This window comes from Vombatus ursinus, unplaced genomic scaffold (assembly GCF_900497805.2).
Source record: "Vombatus ursinus unplaced genomic scaffold, bare-nosed wombat genome assembly UNPS02014791.1, whole genome shotgun sequence".
NCBI lineage: Eukaryota > Metazoa > Chordata > Mammalia > Diprotodontia > Vombatidae > Vombatus > Vombatus ursinus.
In genome coordinates this window covers 2,209,449-2,227,653 of record NW_020954569.1, presented here as the reverse complement: position 1 = coordinate 2,227,653, position 18,205 = coordinate 2,209,449, and the positions used below count along the sequence as shown (strand labels likewise).

General features: G+C 35.3%; 1 protein-coding gene across 5 annotated transcripts in view; it reads right to left on the bottom strand.

The window, feature by feature from the left end:
* Positions 1-18,205, bottom strand: part of PIGN (phosphatidylinositol glycan anchor biosynthesis class N) — a 225,864-nt gene that overhangs the window by 203,794 nt on the left and 3,865 nt on the right. For all 5 annotated transcript variants that reach the window (XM_027868736.1, XM_027868738.1, XM_027868740.1 and 2 more), the window contains one exon: positions 17,087-17,123. In XM_027868736.1, the coding sequence (XP_027724537.1) occupies positions 17,087-17,123 (37 nt within the window). The remainder of the gene's footprint in view (positions 1-17,086; positions 17,124-18,205) is intronic.

The following is an 18,205-nucleotide window of genomic DNA, read 5'->3' as shown; positions in this document are numbered from 1 at the left end:
GAGAGACAGAAATGAAGAAAGAAGATCCTTTTACCATTTGCAGAAATCCATGGCATTGGAAATTAGAGACTAAATTTGTGATCAAAATGTAATCTGTTGAATGTGTATTTCCAAATTATGATGGGAATGTTGTTTGAATATTTAATGTATACTGAAGTAACTCAGTAGAGCTTGGGGAGTATAACTCCCTAGACCGTTAAAAGTGGACATTGAGAAATTTGCATGGAACAGTACTCAAGACCCCTCTATGATGCTCTCCCTTTCCTGAAGGGTGAAAAAATTTATTGTTTTACTGTAAGGGAAGACGGTGATTTCACAGACTAAAGAATGCCCAGTTCTAAAAAGAATTGAAGCCAATCTAAAAGTTTTGTCTCCAGTGGTTCCAAAAACAAAGAAAAACAAAAGCAAATAATGTTAGAATTTGAAGCATCAAAGGCCTTATCTGGATCTTGAGAACTGCCTGGAACACACATTCATTCTCTCCAGCTTGGAGAGAGTCTTGTGATAATTAAAAATAACAAGTAAGCTGGAAAAATGAAAAATATAATTTTGAGACTGGACAGTTGTGGTCTTCTGTAAATGGTTTTGCAGAATTTAATTATCTGGGTAAATTAGAAACAAAGTCACCTAAAAGAAATTAAAATAGACCACACATTTGCAAGCTTTTAGGTAAGAAACTAAATCATAAAAAGTTCACTTGGCAAAATGAGAAACTGTGTGTAAACCTTGTACTTTCAATTCTAAGAAGGGAAAAGTAGTTTTGTAGTAAATTTTTGGTCAATATAAAAGTGTGCTAATTTGCAAAGGAGAGACTCAATGGAGTGAAAAGTAAACTACTTTTGCAGATGGACTATGGTATGATTTTAAAATAAAGAGTTGCAGGATTAAGAATGTACCAGAGAAGGAAAGCACCGTGTTGAATCAGTGTGGAGAAAGGTATAATTTTGTGGTATGCAGGACTTTAATCAGAGACTTTGGGAAGAAAAGGAAAGAGAATTAGAGGAAGTTGGAGACCATTTGCATTGACATAGTATAGACAAAAAGCACAATTAGAAGATAATAAGAAATATATAAAGGTACTCTTAGAAGTTGAAAAGTTTTTTTTTTTAATGCAACTCAATCTTGATTCTCTAACAGCAGGTGTTAGAACTAGTGATTTTCACCCAAGCTGGAACAATGTAAGATCTTAAATTTTATCAGCTGTCAAAATGTGCAAAATGGGCCATAAGAAAAGCCAAGGTGTGTAAAGTACTGTAGAAAATGTAAGGAAATTTCAGGCCTCACTGATGAAAGAGGAGAGTAGAGAGATTTCCATGTTTGTAAAGTTGTGAATTCTTCTTGGAGAAATGTTTATTTCTTCCTCAGGAAAGTAAAGTTAGTTTTGAGATTTCTCATGACTTCTAAGTTTGACTCCACAGATTTTTATATTCTTGTGAATGTAGCAGAGTAGCTAGAATCATGTAGCAAGATTTTAAATTTAGCAATTTAAAATTTGAATTCATAGTGGGCTTGATCAATTAACTGGGGAAATTAGTATTTACAGCAGAGTTGATCTGAGCTCTGAATGAAAGTATTATAAGAGCAATAGGAATAATTACTCTATATAGATCTCTTAAGGCAACTAGTATAGAATGCCAAAATTGGTAGACGAATGGAATGATTTGCATAGCTGACTTGGAGATGCATTCAACTGGATTCATGTCATTTGGTGATAAGTTTAGTTTCATGTTTCACATTTTAACGTCGATGTCAATATTATGTTTATGAATTTCCTGTACTGTGATCTTGGGATATCATTGTATTGTGCTGTCAATTGTGTAATGTACATAGAGGATGATGGATTTGTATCTTCAGGAGTTTAGCTTGCCCTTTTTATCTGAATGCTATGATCTTATAAGTAATTTTATGATTTTATGAGCTAATAATCATTAAAAACTTTTGTCTGGAAGGCAGTGTCCTTCTGGTTAAAAGTGTCTCAGGGGCAGCTAGGTGGCGCAGTGAAGTCAGGAGGACCTGAGTTCAAATTCGACCTCAGACCAAACACTTGTCACTTACTAGCTATGTGACCCTGGGCAAGTCACTTAACCCCAATTGCCTTAAAAAAAAAATGTCTCAAGTATTCAAAATGGCTATACTTTGGCTTGTCAAACTTCAACTTAATATCCTGGGAAGTCTCATTGTCATTGAGAAGCTTTGTGAGACCTTACCAGACCCTTGGAATTGTCATAAATCCTAAAGGGTTCTATAAAAGAAGCTACTAGGAGGGGTATATGTAAAAGGAAGCCTTGTAAATTCTACCCTGAGACCAGAACTTAATTTGTGGAAGAACTAAATTCCTTTCCCCAATACAAACAGGTATTCACAGCCTAAAAGGGTGGGGCAGGAGCAAATTGGAAGGGCTTAAAAGTTTGCTAATGGTATATAAATGATTATGTGGACTACAGATTATGAAATCTAAGGAAAATCACTGAATTGTATCCCAATTAGTATATGGCAGCTGTTACATCTTTGAGTCAACTTTGGCTCACCAAATCAAAATTTAAAAGATTTCTCTTTTCCCTTAGGCACTGATATGCAAGACCTTAACCAGTCACTAACAGTAGCCAGTAACTTGGTAAGTTTTGAGTGAACTATCATGTATTCCAATTCATTCGTGTAAAATCACAGAATGTGATAATTTTCTTAATTTTTTAATTTTGCATCAGAATAAATAAGGATGAATAAAGGACAACTTAAATAACTGGAGAGATGGTTATTAGTGCTGATGTGCTGATGGTTGGGTCATTCCACTATAATAAAAATAAAGATACTACCAAAATTAATTCACAGATTTTATATCAATCAAACTACCAAAGGGATACTTTGCATAGCCAGACAAAATACTGGGGGCAGTGAGGTGGCATTGTGAATAGAGCAATGGGCTTTATCAGGAAAACCTGAATTCAAATCCAAACTCAAACACATATTAGCAATAGTAATAAGACAAGATAAAGAAATTCAAGGAACAAAGATAAAGAGAAGATAAAACTATCCTTACTTGCTGATGATATGATGATTTACTTAGAAAATTCCAGGGAATCAGCAAATAAAATAACAATAACATATCTATATAATATGAACAAAATTCAGGAGGCAGTAATCAAAAGGGAAATTCCATTCCAAATAACTACAAAATGCATAAGTATCTGAGGATCAATCTACCAATGCATATAAAATATATAGATGCAATTGCAAAATGCTCCTTAAAGACATGAAGAACAATTTAAATAGCTGGAGGAATATTAAATGTTCATGGCTAGGCCATGCCAATATAATAAAAATGACAATATTATCAAAGTTAATTTAAACTTTTAATGCTACACCAATCACTAATCAAAGGGATACTTATAGAGCTTGATAAAAATAATTTTTAAAAAACTAATTTGGAAAAATAAGAGATAATAGAACATCATGTAAAATGATGAAAATGGGTAGAAATGAAGGCAAAATAGCACATCAGACGAAGTTGTGTTACAAAGAGCAGTCATCAAAATCTTTTGCTATTGGTTAAAAACAGAGAGGTAGATCATTGGAACCAACTAGACGAGGGAAAATCAGAAATAATGGAATTCAACAATCCAGTGTTCAATAAATCAGATAATAAATTACTTAGGAAAGAATTCCCTATTTGATACAAACTGCTGCGGGAACTGACAGTTTGACAGAAATCAGGCTCAGAGGGACAACTTACACTATATTCCACAATACATTCTAAATGAAGACATGAATTTCATATTAAATATCATACCATAAAAAATTTGCAAGAGAAGTCAACCATATGCCTTTCACAGACACTGCTAAGAGATATATTCTTAATCTCACATGAGATATAAAAGATAAAATAGATAACTTTGATTACATAAAACCGAAAATCTCCAGCAGAAACAAAAGTAATGCACCTAAGATAAGAAGAGAATCAAGTGAATGGGTAAAAAAAAACCTTTTTATCAAATTTTTCAGATGAAGAGATTGGTATCCAAGATATAGAAACACATACACACATAATATATACATGTATGCATAGATGTATGTATATATGTAAGTATGTGTATACTTAAGGCCATTTCCCAAAAGGTTAAGTGATCAAAGGTTATAAATAGTTCTTGAAAGAAGAATTATAAACTATGAACAACCATCTAAAAGAACACTCTGAATCACTAATAATAAGAGAAATGCAAACCAAAACAGTTCTGAAATTTTATCTCACATTCTCCAAAACTAGCAAAGATCATAAAAGACAAGAATAGTCAATGTTGGAGGGTTTGTGAAAAGATAAGTACACTAGCACATTGTTGCTGGAGCTGTAAACTGATATAATCATTTTGGAAAGCAATTAGGTATTGTGCAAATAAGTGACTAAAATGCCCATACACTTTGACCCAGACACTCATTACTAGGCTTATAATCCAAAGAGATCATCTATAAGAAGAAAGAGTCCATATGCATGAAAATATTTTTACAGCAGCACTTTTGTGAAGGCAAAGAATTGGGAGAAGGTGGCAGCTAGGTGGCCCAGTGGATAAAGCACCAGCCCTGGAGTCAGGACAACCTGAGTTCAAATTTGAACTCAGATACTTGATTCTTACAAGCTATGTGAACCGGGCAAGTCATTTAACCCCAACTGCCTCACCAAAAACAAAGCAAAACAAAGAATTGGGAGAAAAGTTCATTGATTGGGGAATGGCTAAATAAATTGTGGTATGTAAGTATAATGGAATATTACTGTACTGTAAGAAATGACAAATGTAATTAATACAGAAGCAATAAAAGATCTAAATGAATTGATGCAAACTGAAGCAGTCAAGAAAACAATATACACAAAGACTATGAAAATGGAAATATAAAGAAACACAAACAATCCAGAATGAATTTTTACAAAATTACAAGAAAAAGTATGACTCCAAAGAGGACAAGTGAGAAGATACTCCCACTCTAACACCTTTGCAGAAATGGGAAAGCTAAGAATGTAATACATTTCATTATTTTCAGACTTTTCCAAATTCACTGATCAGTTTTCCTGATTTCCTTTTCCTTTTTTTCTTTAAAAATAGTATTCTATGGGATGGCTTCCTGGGAGAGAGGAAGAGGAAGGATATTGGGGAAAATTTTGATGATTTAAGAAAGTCAAAAAGATATATATAAAAATTTATTTTTTAAAAAGCAAATACATACATAATTTTTAAAATAAACAAAAATTTTAAGAGGCTGAAGTAAGAAAGCATGGCAACAACCTGTTCAAAGGCATGGAGATGAGATTTGGAATGTCAAATTCGAAGGAAAACTAGGTAGTCAGTTGAGGAAAAATAAATAGTACCCTTTATTTTGGCAGTTTGGTTGGTATGGCATTGAGTAAGTAAATTAAGTAGTTTCACTATTTATATTATGTTATGTTGTCCTGCCCATGAGCAATTTATATTTTCCACTTATTTAGGTTTTGTTTTATTTCTGTAAACAGTTATTTATAGTTGTATTTACACAGTTCTTGTGTGTATCTTGGAAGGCAGACTCCAAGCATTTTATATGTTCTGCAGCAATTTTAAATGGAACTTCTCTATCTCTTCCTACAGAGTTCTGTTGCTATTATATAGAAACGCCGATGATTTGTGTGATTTTTTTTCGAGGCCAAAAGAGAACAGAGACAGAGGAAAAAGTCTTTTATGCACAAAAATATTTACAGCAGCTCTTTTTATGGTGGCAAAAACCTAGAAACTAAAGTGACGATTAATTGAGGAATAGTTGTGTGGTATAGGAATGTAATAGATTACTATTATGTTCTAAGAAATGAAGAAATAGATGATTTTTAAAAGCCATAGAAAAACTCCTGTGAACAAAGTAAAGTAAGCAAAACCAGAATAACAATTTGCACTACAACATCAATATTATGAAAATGCACAATAATGAGGGATTTTTATAAACTGATGAGCAAAACTAGAAGAGCAATTTATGTAATGACAAAATGGTAAAAACAAAAACCTTTGAAAGTTATAAAAACTAAGATCTGAACAACAACCATTCATGACTCCAGAAGGCTGATGATGAAACATGAGATTCATTACAGAGAGATGATGGATTTAGGGTACAGACTGAGACATACATATTTTTGTGTACAGCTACTGAAGGAATTTATTTTGTTTGATGATACATGTAACGAGAAATATTTTATTTTTATTTTTGTATCTACAACACCTGGTTCAGGTGGCACCTAAAGACTGTTGAAATGAATTGGGAGACCACTATCCCCCCCCCCCTTTTTTTTTTTTTCCTGCATACCCTCTATTTCCTAGGCCTCTCTTGACAATCCCTCTTCTGATTCATCTCTTATTTAAAACTAAGACTTTGCTGAATCATTCTTCATCACTCATTTTTGGCCTAGATGTTTCTGCCCTGAGCTCTCTTCTCTTCAGTCTCTATTCTCTCAATGATCGTATTTTAACTCCCATGAGATCAACTTATCTCCACGAAAAAGACTTTCAGAAAAAGAAATAGAGAATCTGAACAACCCAATGTGCTAAAACTGTATCTTGTTCTGGTTCCCCTGACCATCCTACCCCACCCTACCTCTCAAGAGAGTTAAGTAAGTTTCTAAGCAAGCAGCATAAAGTAACAATAGCAGGAAGTAAGAATGCAAAATCCACTTCAGTACCTTTGCCAACAAAACCCCAGATATGGGGTCACAAAGAGTTGGACATGACTGAAAACAACTCAACAACAACAACAACAACAGCAAACAAAACATTCCAAATGAGGATCAAGGAGGCACTTACAGAGTATCCCACAGATCAAAGGAGCGTAACAATTACTTGGAAACTGTCTCACAAATTAATTAAATGAAGTCACATCCTGAGACCATGTGCTAAATCAGGGAAAGCCAGCTTACGTCTTATTGTAAAGGCCCTTTGGTCCTGATAACTGCCTGTGGTCTATAAGCCTCAGATGAGCTCCAGATAGCCACAGTATGACCAGCAGAACACCAAATGTTGCTGATAACTTTGAGACAATGTGAATATGTTAATGAACTAACCCCAAAGTGGCAAAAGTTAGTCTTCCCCTCAAAAATAAAACCCTATAAAAATGAGATCTCTAAACTCCTGCCCCCAGAGCATTCTTCCACCTCCTCTGGGTCCAAGTGCTCCCAACTCCAAACCATGATTACATAAGTGACTCTCTGTGCCTCTCCCCTTCCTCATTCTCTTACCTATGCTACCTGTCTTCCTCCACCACTCAGTTTCCATGTCATCTCCTTCTTTACCCACCACATTTGTTTCTGTATTTTTCCGTGCTGTTTGCTCTTGTACCATACCACTGTGCCTCATTAAAGTGTAACTGAAGCATTACTCCCCACTACCATCATGGCCTTTTCCAGTAAGTATCCAAAGAACTGGGCATGCCTGCCCCCATTCAATTCTGAGGGATCCTTGTGGCCCTATTCCTTTATTCAATTAATAATTCCATAAATTAATTAGCAATTCATTCAATGTCATAAAAAGATATTGAACAAATCATGATGAATTCCCACAGGGGAAAAAAAAAACAAGGACCTGAAGGATTTATATGTGAATTCTATCAAATATTCAAAGAATAGTTATTTCCAATATTATGTAAACAGTTTGAAAAAAAAAAAGGAAAAGATAGGATCCTTCCAAATTTTTTTATGAGACAAATATGGACGTGAGAGACAAACCAGCAAAATAAAATTATAGCTCAACACCTCTAGCAGACACTGATGTAAAATATCAAATAAAATATTAACAAAAAGGTTACAACATATTAAAAAAGATGTTACACTATGACCAAATTGAATTTATGTTTGGTACAATATAAGGAAATCTATAAGCATTATAAACCATATTAATAACAAAAAATTTTTAAAACTACGTATTATCAATGGATAATAAGAAATCTTTTTAACAAAACTCAATACTCATTTCTGTTAAAGACAAGAAAAAGCATAGGAATAAAGGAATTAAGGAACTTTTCTTAATATGGTAAATAGTATCTATCTAAAACCATGAGCCAACATTATATACAATGGAGAAAGTCTAAGGCCTTTCTAGTAAGATCAGGGATAAGATAAGCAAGCACGTCATCACTATTAACTGATATAGTTGTAAAAATGCTAGCAATAGTGATAAGACAAGAAAAAGAAATTGAGGTAATAAGCATAGGAAAAAATAAAACAAAACTATCAGTTTTTGCAGATGATATTGTGGTCTGAAGAATCCAAAAGAAATGACTAAAATTAACTGAAACAGTAACTTCAGCAAAGTTGCAGGACGTAAAATAAATCCACAGAAATCATCACCATTCCTGTATAGTACAACAAAACCCAAAAGAAAGAGATAGAAAGAGAAAATGAAAAAAATTACAAAATGTATAAAATAGTTGGGAGTCTGTCTATCAAGACATTTACAGGAACTATATGAACATAACTACAAAATATTCTCTACAGAAATAAAAACAGACCCAAATAATATAATAAATAATAATTGTTCATGAGCAGGCTGTGCCAATATAACAAAAATAACTACACAATCTAAAATTATTTTGCTAATTTAATGCCAAATCAATGAAACTACCAAAAGATTACTTTTCAAAGGTTGAAAAAATAACAACCAAATTCATCAGGAGGAGCAAAAGGTCAAGAATAACAGATATTATTTTTAAAATAGGAAGGAAAGGGACCTAGCAAAACTATTTGATATTGGTTAAAAAATAAAGAAACTAAGCAAAAGAACAAATTAGGTATATAACACACAGAAACAAATGAAAATATTGGTTTTGACAAACCAAAACCCCCAACTCTTGAGACAAAAACTATAGGGAACACTGAGGAGTCTGGAAGAAGTATGGACCAAAACCTCATACCATACACCAAAATAAGCTCCACTCAAATGATCAACACATCTAGTTCAAATCTTGGCCACGTGACTTGGATACAAAAGATCTTTTCAAAAATAAATTTGAGGTACATAAATATAAAATCTATAAACATAAAAGAACTTACTTTGCTTATAGAACTTACTTAAGAACTCACAAATAAAGTCAGATTTAAATAACTGGAGTTAATATTTGTTGTTTATGGGTGGGTAAAGTCAACAGAATAAAAAATGACAATTTTATCTAACCTATTTATTCAATGCCATAACAATTGCTAAAAAATTATCTTACTGAGTTAGAAAAAATGATAGTAAAGTTCATTTGGAAGCATAAAAGGTCAGAAATTTCAAAGAAATCAGGGAAAAAAAGATGTAATGGAAGGAGGTTCAGCAGTATCTGACCTTAAACTATATTATAAGGTAAGAGCATTGTTGAAGCATAAAATGGATAATTTCAATTATTTCAAATTAAAATTTTCTGGTATAAATAAAACCAATGTAGCTAAGAATAGAAGGAATACAGAAAATTGGGAAGAAATTTTCACAATCTCTCAGATAGGATGTGACTGTGTTGGAATACTAATGTGATATAGGAAATGATGAGCTGGTTGATTTAGAAAAAAAAAGATTTGGATCAATGAAGGAAAATGTTATCCACCTCCAGAGAAAGAGATGACAAGTGGAAATATACATAGTACAGTTTTACATACATCTATATGAGTGTATATGTGTCTATATATGTATGTTTATAGATATCTATGTATGTGTATGTGTGTATATATACATATATATACATATTTAATTATAGCCTTCTTTATGGTGGGGGGAGGGGGCAATAGGGAGGAGGGAAAAAAATAGAGTAAGAAGTAGAGAACAAAAGTAGAGAACAAAAGAAAACCTAGAAGGAAGCAAAGAAAACCTGGATAACTTTGAAAACAATGTGTAGTATTTATTATATAGGTTTTCTCCAAATTAAAATTTATTGTTTTATATTGAATCCTCTCCTATGTTGTGCTGTACACATGGAGATGTTCTTTTTTTTCTTTTCTCAATTTGTGTTCAAGTTTAAAATGAATAAAAAATTTACCAAAAAATATTAGCGGGGCAAAGAAATACCTTTTATACTTTTGGATATGGTAAGAGTTCATAAGCAAACAAAAAACAGTCAGTCAATAAACATCTCCTATGTGCCTAGTGTGTGCCAGGTACTATGCTAAGTGTTGGGGATAAGAAAGGCAAATGAGTCCCTGTTCTCAAAGAGATCAGTTAATGGAGGAGACAATATGCAAACAGCTATGTACAAACAAGATATATACAGGATGAACTGAAGATAAGCAACATAGAGAAGGTACTAGAATTAAGGAAGATAAAGAACGATGATCCTGTAGAAGGTAAGATTTTAGCTGGGACTTGAAGTAAGCAAGGAAAACCAGGAGGTAGAAAAGAGAGAGAGCATTCCAGGGATGAGGGATAGCCAGCGAAAATGCCAGGGGTCAGGAGATGGAGCAACTTCTGCAACAACACTAAGAAGGTCAGTGTCACTGGACCAAAGACTGGTGGTGGTGGTGAGAAGGAAGTAAGGTGTAAGGAAAGTCAGATAGAGGTTTTAATATTTGATCCTGGAGGCGATAAGAGGCCAGGAATTTACTGGGTAGGAAGGTGACATTTACTATGGGACCTGAGCTTTAGGAAAATGGCTGACACCTAAATATATGTATGTATGTATATGTGTATATATGTATATGTATACATATATATATTTACAGCTACTTTCTTTATTTTTAGTTTTCAACATTCACTTCCACAAGATCTTGAGTTCCAAATTTTCTCCCCATCTCTCCCCTCCCCCCATCCCAAGATGGCGTGCATTCTGAAAACCCCTTCCCCTAATCTGCCCTCCCTTCTATCACCTCCCCCCTTCTCTTCTCCTCTTCCCCTTCTATTTTCCTGTAGGGCAGGACAGATTTCTATACCCCATTGCCTGTATATCTTATTTCCCAGGTGCATGTAAAAACAATTTTTAACATGTTTTTAAAATTTTGAGTTTCAAATTCTCTCCCTTCCTCCCTCATTGAGAAGACAAGCAATTTGACACAGGTTTTACATGTGTAGTCATGCAAAACACTTCCATTAACAGTCATGTTGTGAAAAATTAACTATATTTCCCTTCATCCTATCCCACCCTCCATCTACACTATTCTCTCCTTTAACCCTGTCCCTCCTCAAAAGTGTTTGCTTCTGATTACCCCTATCATCTCCCCACCTCTTATCCCCTTCCCCTCTATTTTCCTGAAAGGTAAGGTAGATTTCCATACCCAATTGAGTGTGTATGTTATTCCCTCATTAAGCCAAATCTGAAAAGAGTAAGACTCACTCATTCCATCTCACCTCCCCCCACTTCGCCTCCACTGTAAAAGCCTTTTTTTGTCTGTTTTAGGTGAGATAATTTACCCCATTCTACCTCTCCCTTTCTCCTTCTCCTAGTATAATCCTCTCACTCCTTAATTTATTTTTTAGATATCATCCCTTCATCTTCAATGCACCCTGTGCCCTCTGTATACATATATATGTATACAATTTTCCTCTAATACTGAGAAAGGTCTCATGAGTTACAAATATCATCTTTCCATGTAGGAATGTAAATAGTTTAAATTTAATGAATCCTTTATGATTTCTCTTTCCTGTTTGCCTTTTCACACTTCTCTTGAGTCTTGTATTTGAAAGTCAAATTTTCTATTCAGCTCTGGTTTTTTCATCAAGAATGCTTGAAAGTCCTCTATTTCACTGAATTTTCATTTTTTTCCCCTGAAGCATTATACTCAGTTTTGCTAGGAAGGTGATTCTTGGTTATAATCCTAGTTCCCTTGACCTCTGGAATATCAATTTCCAAGCCCTCAGGTCCCTTAATGTAGAAGCTGCTAAATCTTCTGTTATCCTGATTATATTTCCACAATACTTGAATTGTTTCTTTCTGGCTGCTTGCAATAGTTTTTCCTTGACCTGGGAACTCTGGAATTTGGCTATAATATTCCTAGGAGTTTTCCTTTGGGGATCTCTTTCAGGAGGTGATCAGTGGATTCTTTCCATTTCTACTTTACTCTCTGGTTCAAGAACATCAGGGCTGTTTTTCTGGATAATTTCTTGAAAGATGATGTCTAGGCTCTTTTTTTAATCATGGCTTTCAGGCAGCCCAATAAATTTTAAATTATCTCTCCTGGATCTATTTTCCAGATCAGTTGTTTTTCCAATGAGATATTTCACATTCTCTTCTATTTTTTCATTTTTTTAATTGTTTCATAATTTCTTTATTTCTCATAAAGTTACTAGCTTCCATTTGCTCTATTCTAATTTTTAAGGAATTATTTTCTTCAGTGAGCTTTTGGGCTTCCTTTTCCATTTGGCCAATTCTGCTTTTTAAGGCATTCTTCTCCTCATTGGCTTTTTTGGACCTCTTTTGCCATTTGGGTTAGGCTATTTTTTTTTCGGTTGGGCAATGGGGGTTAAGTGACTTGCCCAGGGTCACACAGCTAGTAAGTGTTTTATGTCTGAGGCTGGATTTGAACTCAGGTCCTCCTGAATCCAGGGCCAGTGCTCTATCCACTGCGCTACCTAGACGCCCCCAAGGCTATTTTTTAAGGTATTATTTTCTTCAGTATTTTTTTGGGTCTCCTTTAGCAAGCTGTTGACTTGTTTTTCATGATTTTCTTGCATCACTCTCATTTCTCTTCCTAATTTTTCCTCTACTTCTCTTACTTGATTCTCAAAATCCTTTTTGAGCTCTTCCATGGCCTGGGACCAATTCATATTTTTCCTGGAGGCTTTGGATATAGGAGCTTTGACTTCTTTGTCTTCTTCTGGTTGTATGTTTTGATCTTCTTTGTCACCAAAGATTCTACGGTCAGATTTTTTTCTTGCTCTGTCTGCTCATGTTCCCAGCCAATCACTCTTTGTTAAGGTAGGGGTTGGTTTCCAGTGTGGAGAATGTATTATCTCAAGCTTCAAGGGTTTTGTGCAGCTGTTTTCAGATTCTTCTAGGGACCTATAAATTTTCAGTTCTCCCAAGGTGATATGATCAAAGGAGAGGTGTTTACTCCTTTCCTGGCCTGTGCTCTGGATCAAACACTCTTTTCTGCCTTGGAACTGTGAGAAGGGTTTCCTCTCCACTGCAGCCACAAGCTCCACAACGCCAATGCTCCTCCTCACCTAAGGACCACCAACTAGAACTTCGACCCAGATCCAAGCATAGACAAAGCAAGAGAATCCTGCCTCAGCACCAGCAAAAAGATCCCTGCAATCCCTCTCTGATCAGCCACTTGATCCCCTCCTCTATCTGTGAGCCGAGAGCTTCAGAAGCAGCCGCCACCCCAGGGCTGTGCAGGGGGCCAGACCAAGTTCCTCTCTCACCGAGGTCTAGCAGAACTTTCCTACTGACATTCTAAGTTGTCTGGCATTTGTGGGTTAACAAGTCTGGAAACCACTACAGCTACTAGTGATTCAGCCCTCTGAGGCCTGCTCCAGGTTCACTGAGGCCCGGCCTTTGCCTGCGCGCCCATGCTGAACTGTGGTCCTTTCCCAGCTGGGCGCAACAGACCTTTCCCATCAACCATCCAGGTTGTCTTGGGTTGGAAATTTGTTTCACTCTGTCTTTTTGTGGGTTCTCTGCCCTAGAATTTGTTTAGTCATTTTTTTTTACAGGTATTTGAAGGAGTTTGGGGAAGAGCTCAAACAAGTCACTGCTTTTATACCGCCATCTTGGCTCCACCCCGCCCCCGACACCTAAATAGAACTTGGACTGGAGTGAGGAGAGACTTGAGGGAGGCAGACCAATCAACAAGCTATTGCAATAGTCCAAGAACAAGGTGATGTGGGCCTGCACTAGGGGGGTAACAGCGTAAGAGGAGAGAAGGAGATGTTACAAAGGTAGAAATGACAGGACCTGGCAACAGACTGGATATGGAAGGTGAGAGAGAGTGAGGAATTGAGGATGACACCTAGGTTTTGAGCCTGGCAGAATGGTGGTACCATCAACAGTTAATGAAGTTAGGAAGAAGGAAGAATTTGGGGGGAAAGATAAGGCGTTCATTTTAGACATGCTGAGTTTAAGATGTTAATGAGACATTATTAGACATTGAGATATCCAATAGGCAGGTGGATACCTGAGATTAGAGGTCAGCAGAGAGGTTAAGGCTAGATAACTAGATCTGAGAAAAAAATTGAAAGTAATTTTTATTATATAAAATTTAAGTTCGTTCACAAACAAAACTAATGAAGTTAAAATAAGAAGGGTAACAATTAAATGGAAGTAATCTTTACAGAAAGTTTCTCTGAAAATTTTTCATATCCAAGAAATATAAGAAACTGATTCAAATTTCTAAAATTAGAAACATTTCTTAATAGATAAACGGTCAAAGGATATGAACAGGCAGTTTTCAAAGAAAGAAATAAGAAAGAGGTAATAGACACAGGTTGCACAATTAAGACATACAGTTTCAGACATGGCCGTTGCAGGAATCTGTGCTATTTCACAATACATAATTGTTCCAAATTTTTTTTTCCCCAATAGGAGAAGGAAATGGGATAGAGAGGTAGGCTTAGGGATAGGGATCCCTCTCAAATAAAAAGAAAAACAAAAGAAAGAAAAGAAGCTATTGAAGAATTTTTAAATGCACAGAAAAGGTCAGAAGATATCATAAACAAACAGCAAAACTTTGAAAGTTACATGTTGAATTTGTTACTTATTTTAAAAGATAGGCAAGGTGCACATAATAGCTTCACTGTTCAATGTATCAAAAAGAAAGATGGCTTCCAAATTTACATATCTAACCTTAATCTCTCCCAAATGTCAGCACTGTAGCTCCCATTGCCTGTTGGACATCTCCACCTAGATCTCCCAACCACATCTCAAACTCAACATTTCCAAAAGAAAACTCATTACTCTCTCTCTAAACCCATCCTTCCTCAGTAGAAAGTGCCACATTCCTCCTATCACTTAGGTTTGTGATTCTGGAATCACTTTTTGACTCTTCCTTCTTCATTATCCCCATATTCTACATCTCTCATACCTGTCTCTTTTTCTCTACTAGTTCAGACTCTCATCACTTTTGATTGGATTACTGCAAAATAGTCCTAACTAGTTTCTCTACTCACAGTCTCTCCTCTTTCCAATCCATCCTCCACCTGGCTGCCAAAATAATCTTACTAAGGCACAGCTTTGTTTCTGAAACATGGTCATTTTCATCATAAAAAGCATTTAATTGTCAGAGGAGTCCTTAATTGAGTTCTCAGTATCATATCAATCCCATTCCTGCTTTCTCTACTCTTCCAGTATGAATATCCAAAAAGGCACTGGTTCAGGAGTTTGCAGTCCTTATGAAATTCACAATCTTAGCATTATCAGGGGCCTCATAGATGACCCAGTGCAATCATATCTCAACAAGAATCCCTTATACACTATCATTGACAATTGATCATCCAGTCTTCAAATAAAGATTGTTCTGTTGTTGCTGTTGTTGTTCATGTCTGACTCTTCATGACCCTATTTGGAATTTTCTTGGCAAAGATACTGGAGTAGTTTGTCAATTCCTTCTCCAGCTCATTTTATAGATGAGGAAGCTGAGGCAAACCAGGTTAAGAGACTTGCCCAGGGTCACACAGCTAGTCAGTGTCAGAGGCCAGATGTGAACTCAGGAAGATGAGTCTTCTTGACTCCAGGTCCTGTATTCTATCCACTGGGCCACTTAGCCACCCCTTGAAGACGGCTAGTAATAGGGAATTCATCACCTCTCCAAGTAACCAATTCCACTTTGGGTTATTACCAATTGTTAGAAAGTTTTTCCTTATAATTTGCCTAAAAATACCTTATCTAGTTTTCTCCAGTCCAAAAGCTTCTGGCCACAGTTATAATGGGAAATTAGATAAGGATAAGAAAAGATAAATATGTAGATTTTTGTACAAAAAGTAGGATAAATCCAGGGCAGCTAGGTGGTGCAATGGATAGAGCACCAGCTCTGGAGTCAGGAGGACCTAAGTTCAAATCTGGCCTCAAACATTTGACACTTACTAGCTGTGTGACCCTGGGCAGGTCACTTAACCCTGACTGCCTTGCAAAAAAAAAAAAAGTAGAATAAATCACAAAAATCCTATCATGGCTGCCAATCCATAATTTTTGAAAAAATTCTACAGTAAGAGCCATGCTAATGATTGACAAGAAATACGGCAAACAAAGTCCTATTGCAATATCTCATTATACTATGGAGGTGGTTAAAGGACCTCTAGGAGAGAATAAAACTTTGGCAAGTTCCTAAAAGCTGAAAAAGACTTGAAAAATATTCTGTGTCTGTCATTGAAGGACAAGCCTAGTTGAGTTTAGAGAGGGTCAATAACAGGACGATGGACACTTGGTGATAAGTTTTTTCAATAATTCATGAAAATTTACTGAGGCACATAGGGGTTTTGTCATGCAGTGGAGGAAGGGATAGCCAATGAAATAATGGACATCTTAAAATAGTTAAGTATGAGAACAAAAGACATAAGCAAAACTTTAGTTTCCTTGAAGAATAACAGTTACATGACATTTTCTATCCTATACTTACAGATGCCTATATGAACAAGAAAACCATACTAGGTTTAATAAAAGGCACCAGGAATTCCAAATTTTCCTGGGTTTTATTACACATTAATTTTTTTGTTTTGTTTTCTTGATCTATCTTGTGGAAAGAGTAAAACAACAACAAAAATACCTAAAATTAATATAAGATTCACTCATCTAGTAAGCAAAGATATACAAGTTTCATCTATCATAAATGCTTCTGTTTTCCTACAGTTTCTTCATGATACTTTATTTCTTCTATATTATATCATATTTCTTCATTCTTATCTCCCTGTTGTGAGGAAGGAAAATGTAATACATATTTATAGCCACTAGATGCTGCTAATGACATTCCCTTTTCTTTTGCTCTTTAATTCTTCTAAGGGGGAATGATACAGGGAAAAAGGATAGGTAAATGGTGGCTAGGAGGAAAAGGGGATTTCTGTACAAATTATTACACATAAAATATATAAATTTAAATAATACTGTTGTTTGCAAAAGCCATGACCACTCATTTTGGGAAAACACTGAATAGTGTTTTTACTTTTTCTTTGGTTATCAAAGGCGTAAATGCCTTACTCACCATCCATGGATAATCTTTCCAAGTACTGCCCTTCCCCCTAAAAAAAGAAAAAAATTAGCACTTAAAGACCTGGTTAATATTAGAAATTAATAAGGAGAAAGAAAAAAGTTAAGGTATAATAATTAACAGATTAAAGATATTACAGATCACCAGTCACTAAGCATAACTTCTGCTTATTATTAATAAGTCTGGCTTCTTCAAGGATGGATTAATGTTGATTACAGCCAAATGTTTATATAGATAGTGTTTATATAACCATTGGACTGGATGTCAGGAAGATCCTGAATTTTAATCCTGCCTTACTAGAATTATGATCCCAAGCATGTCACTTAACTTCTTTGACTCAGTTTTCTCATCTATAAAATAGCATCTACGTCATAGGGCTATTATGATGGAATGAGATAATATATGTAAAATACCTTGCAAATCTTAAGCATTATATAAATTATACAAAAGCATTATCATCATCATCATTGTCATCATTATCATCCTCTAGCTATAGAAGCTAGAAGAATCTCATGTTCTTCTTTAATTGGACCTTCATGTAGCTATAAAGTAGCAGAGGGGTTAATCTAAATGGAATTACAAACCTGCAGACACATATAGGAAGCTAAGTTACCAGGAAAGAACTTTTAGATACTTCTTTGGAAGATAATAAATTCAATTTATTTTCAACCAGCTTAGCAAAAGCATTTTTAATATTCTTTCTGCATCTGAGGCCTTAAAGTCACTTCCTGGTATTCTCATGACTGGAGGCAGAGGGGTACAATGGAAAGACTTTGGGATCTGACATCAGAGGACCTTGGTTCAGATCCTGGCTCTGCCAATTATTACTAGTGTGACTTTATACCATTCACTAACCTCTCTGAGCCTTAGCTGTTTATGTTAAATGGGGAAGGGTTAGACCAAGTGGCCTCTACAGTCCCTTTCCTTCACAACATCCTAGGAAGGGACTTCATTAATCAGTAGCAATCCTTCCATTTGATAAGGCTCCCTTAAAAAAGATCTTAACTGAAATAAAGTCTTCGAAATCTTTAACTCATCTGGCTGCTTATTTCTGTCAACAAACCAGTTGCAGACACACCTTTTTCAAACTACTATTTAGTTCCCAAAGCATAA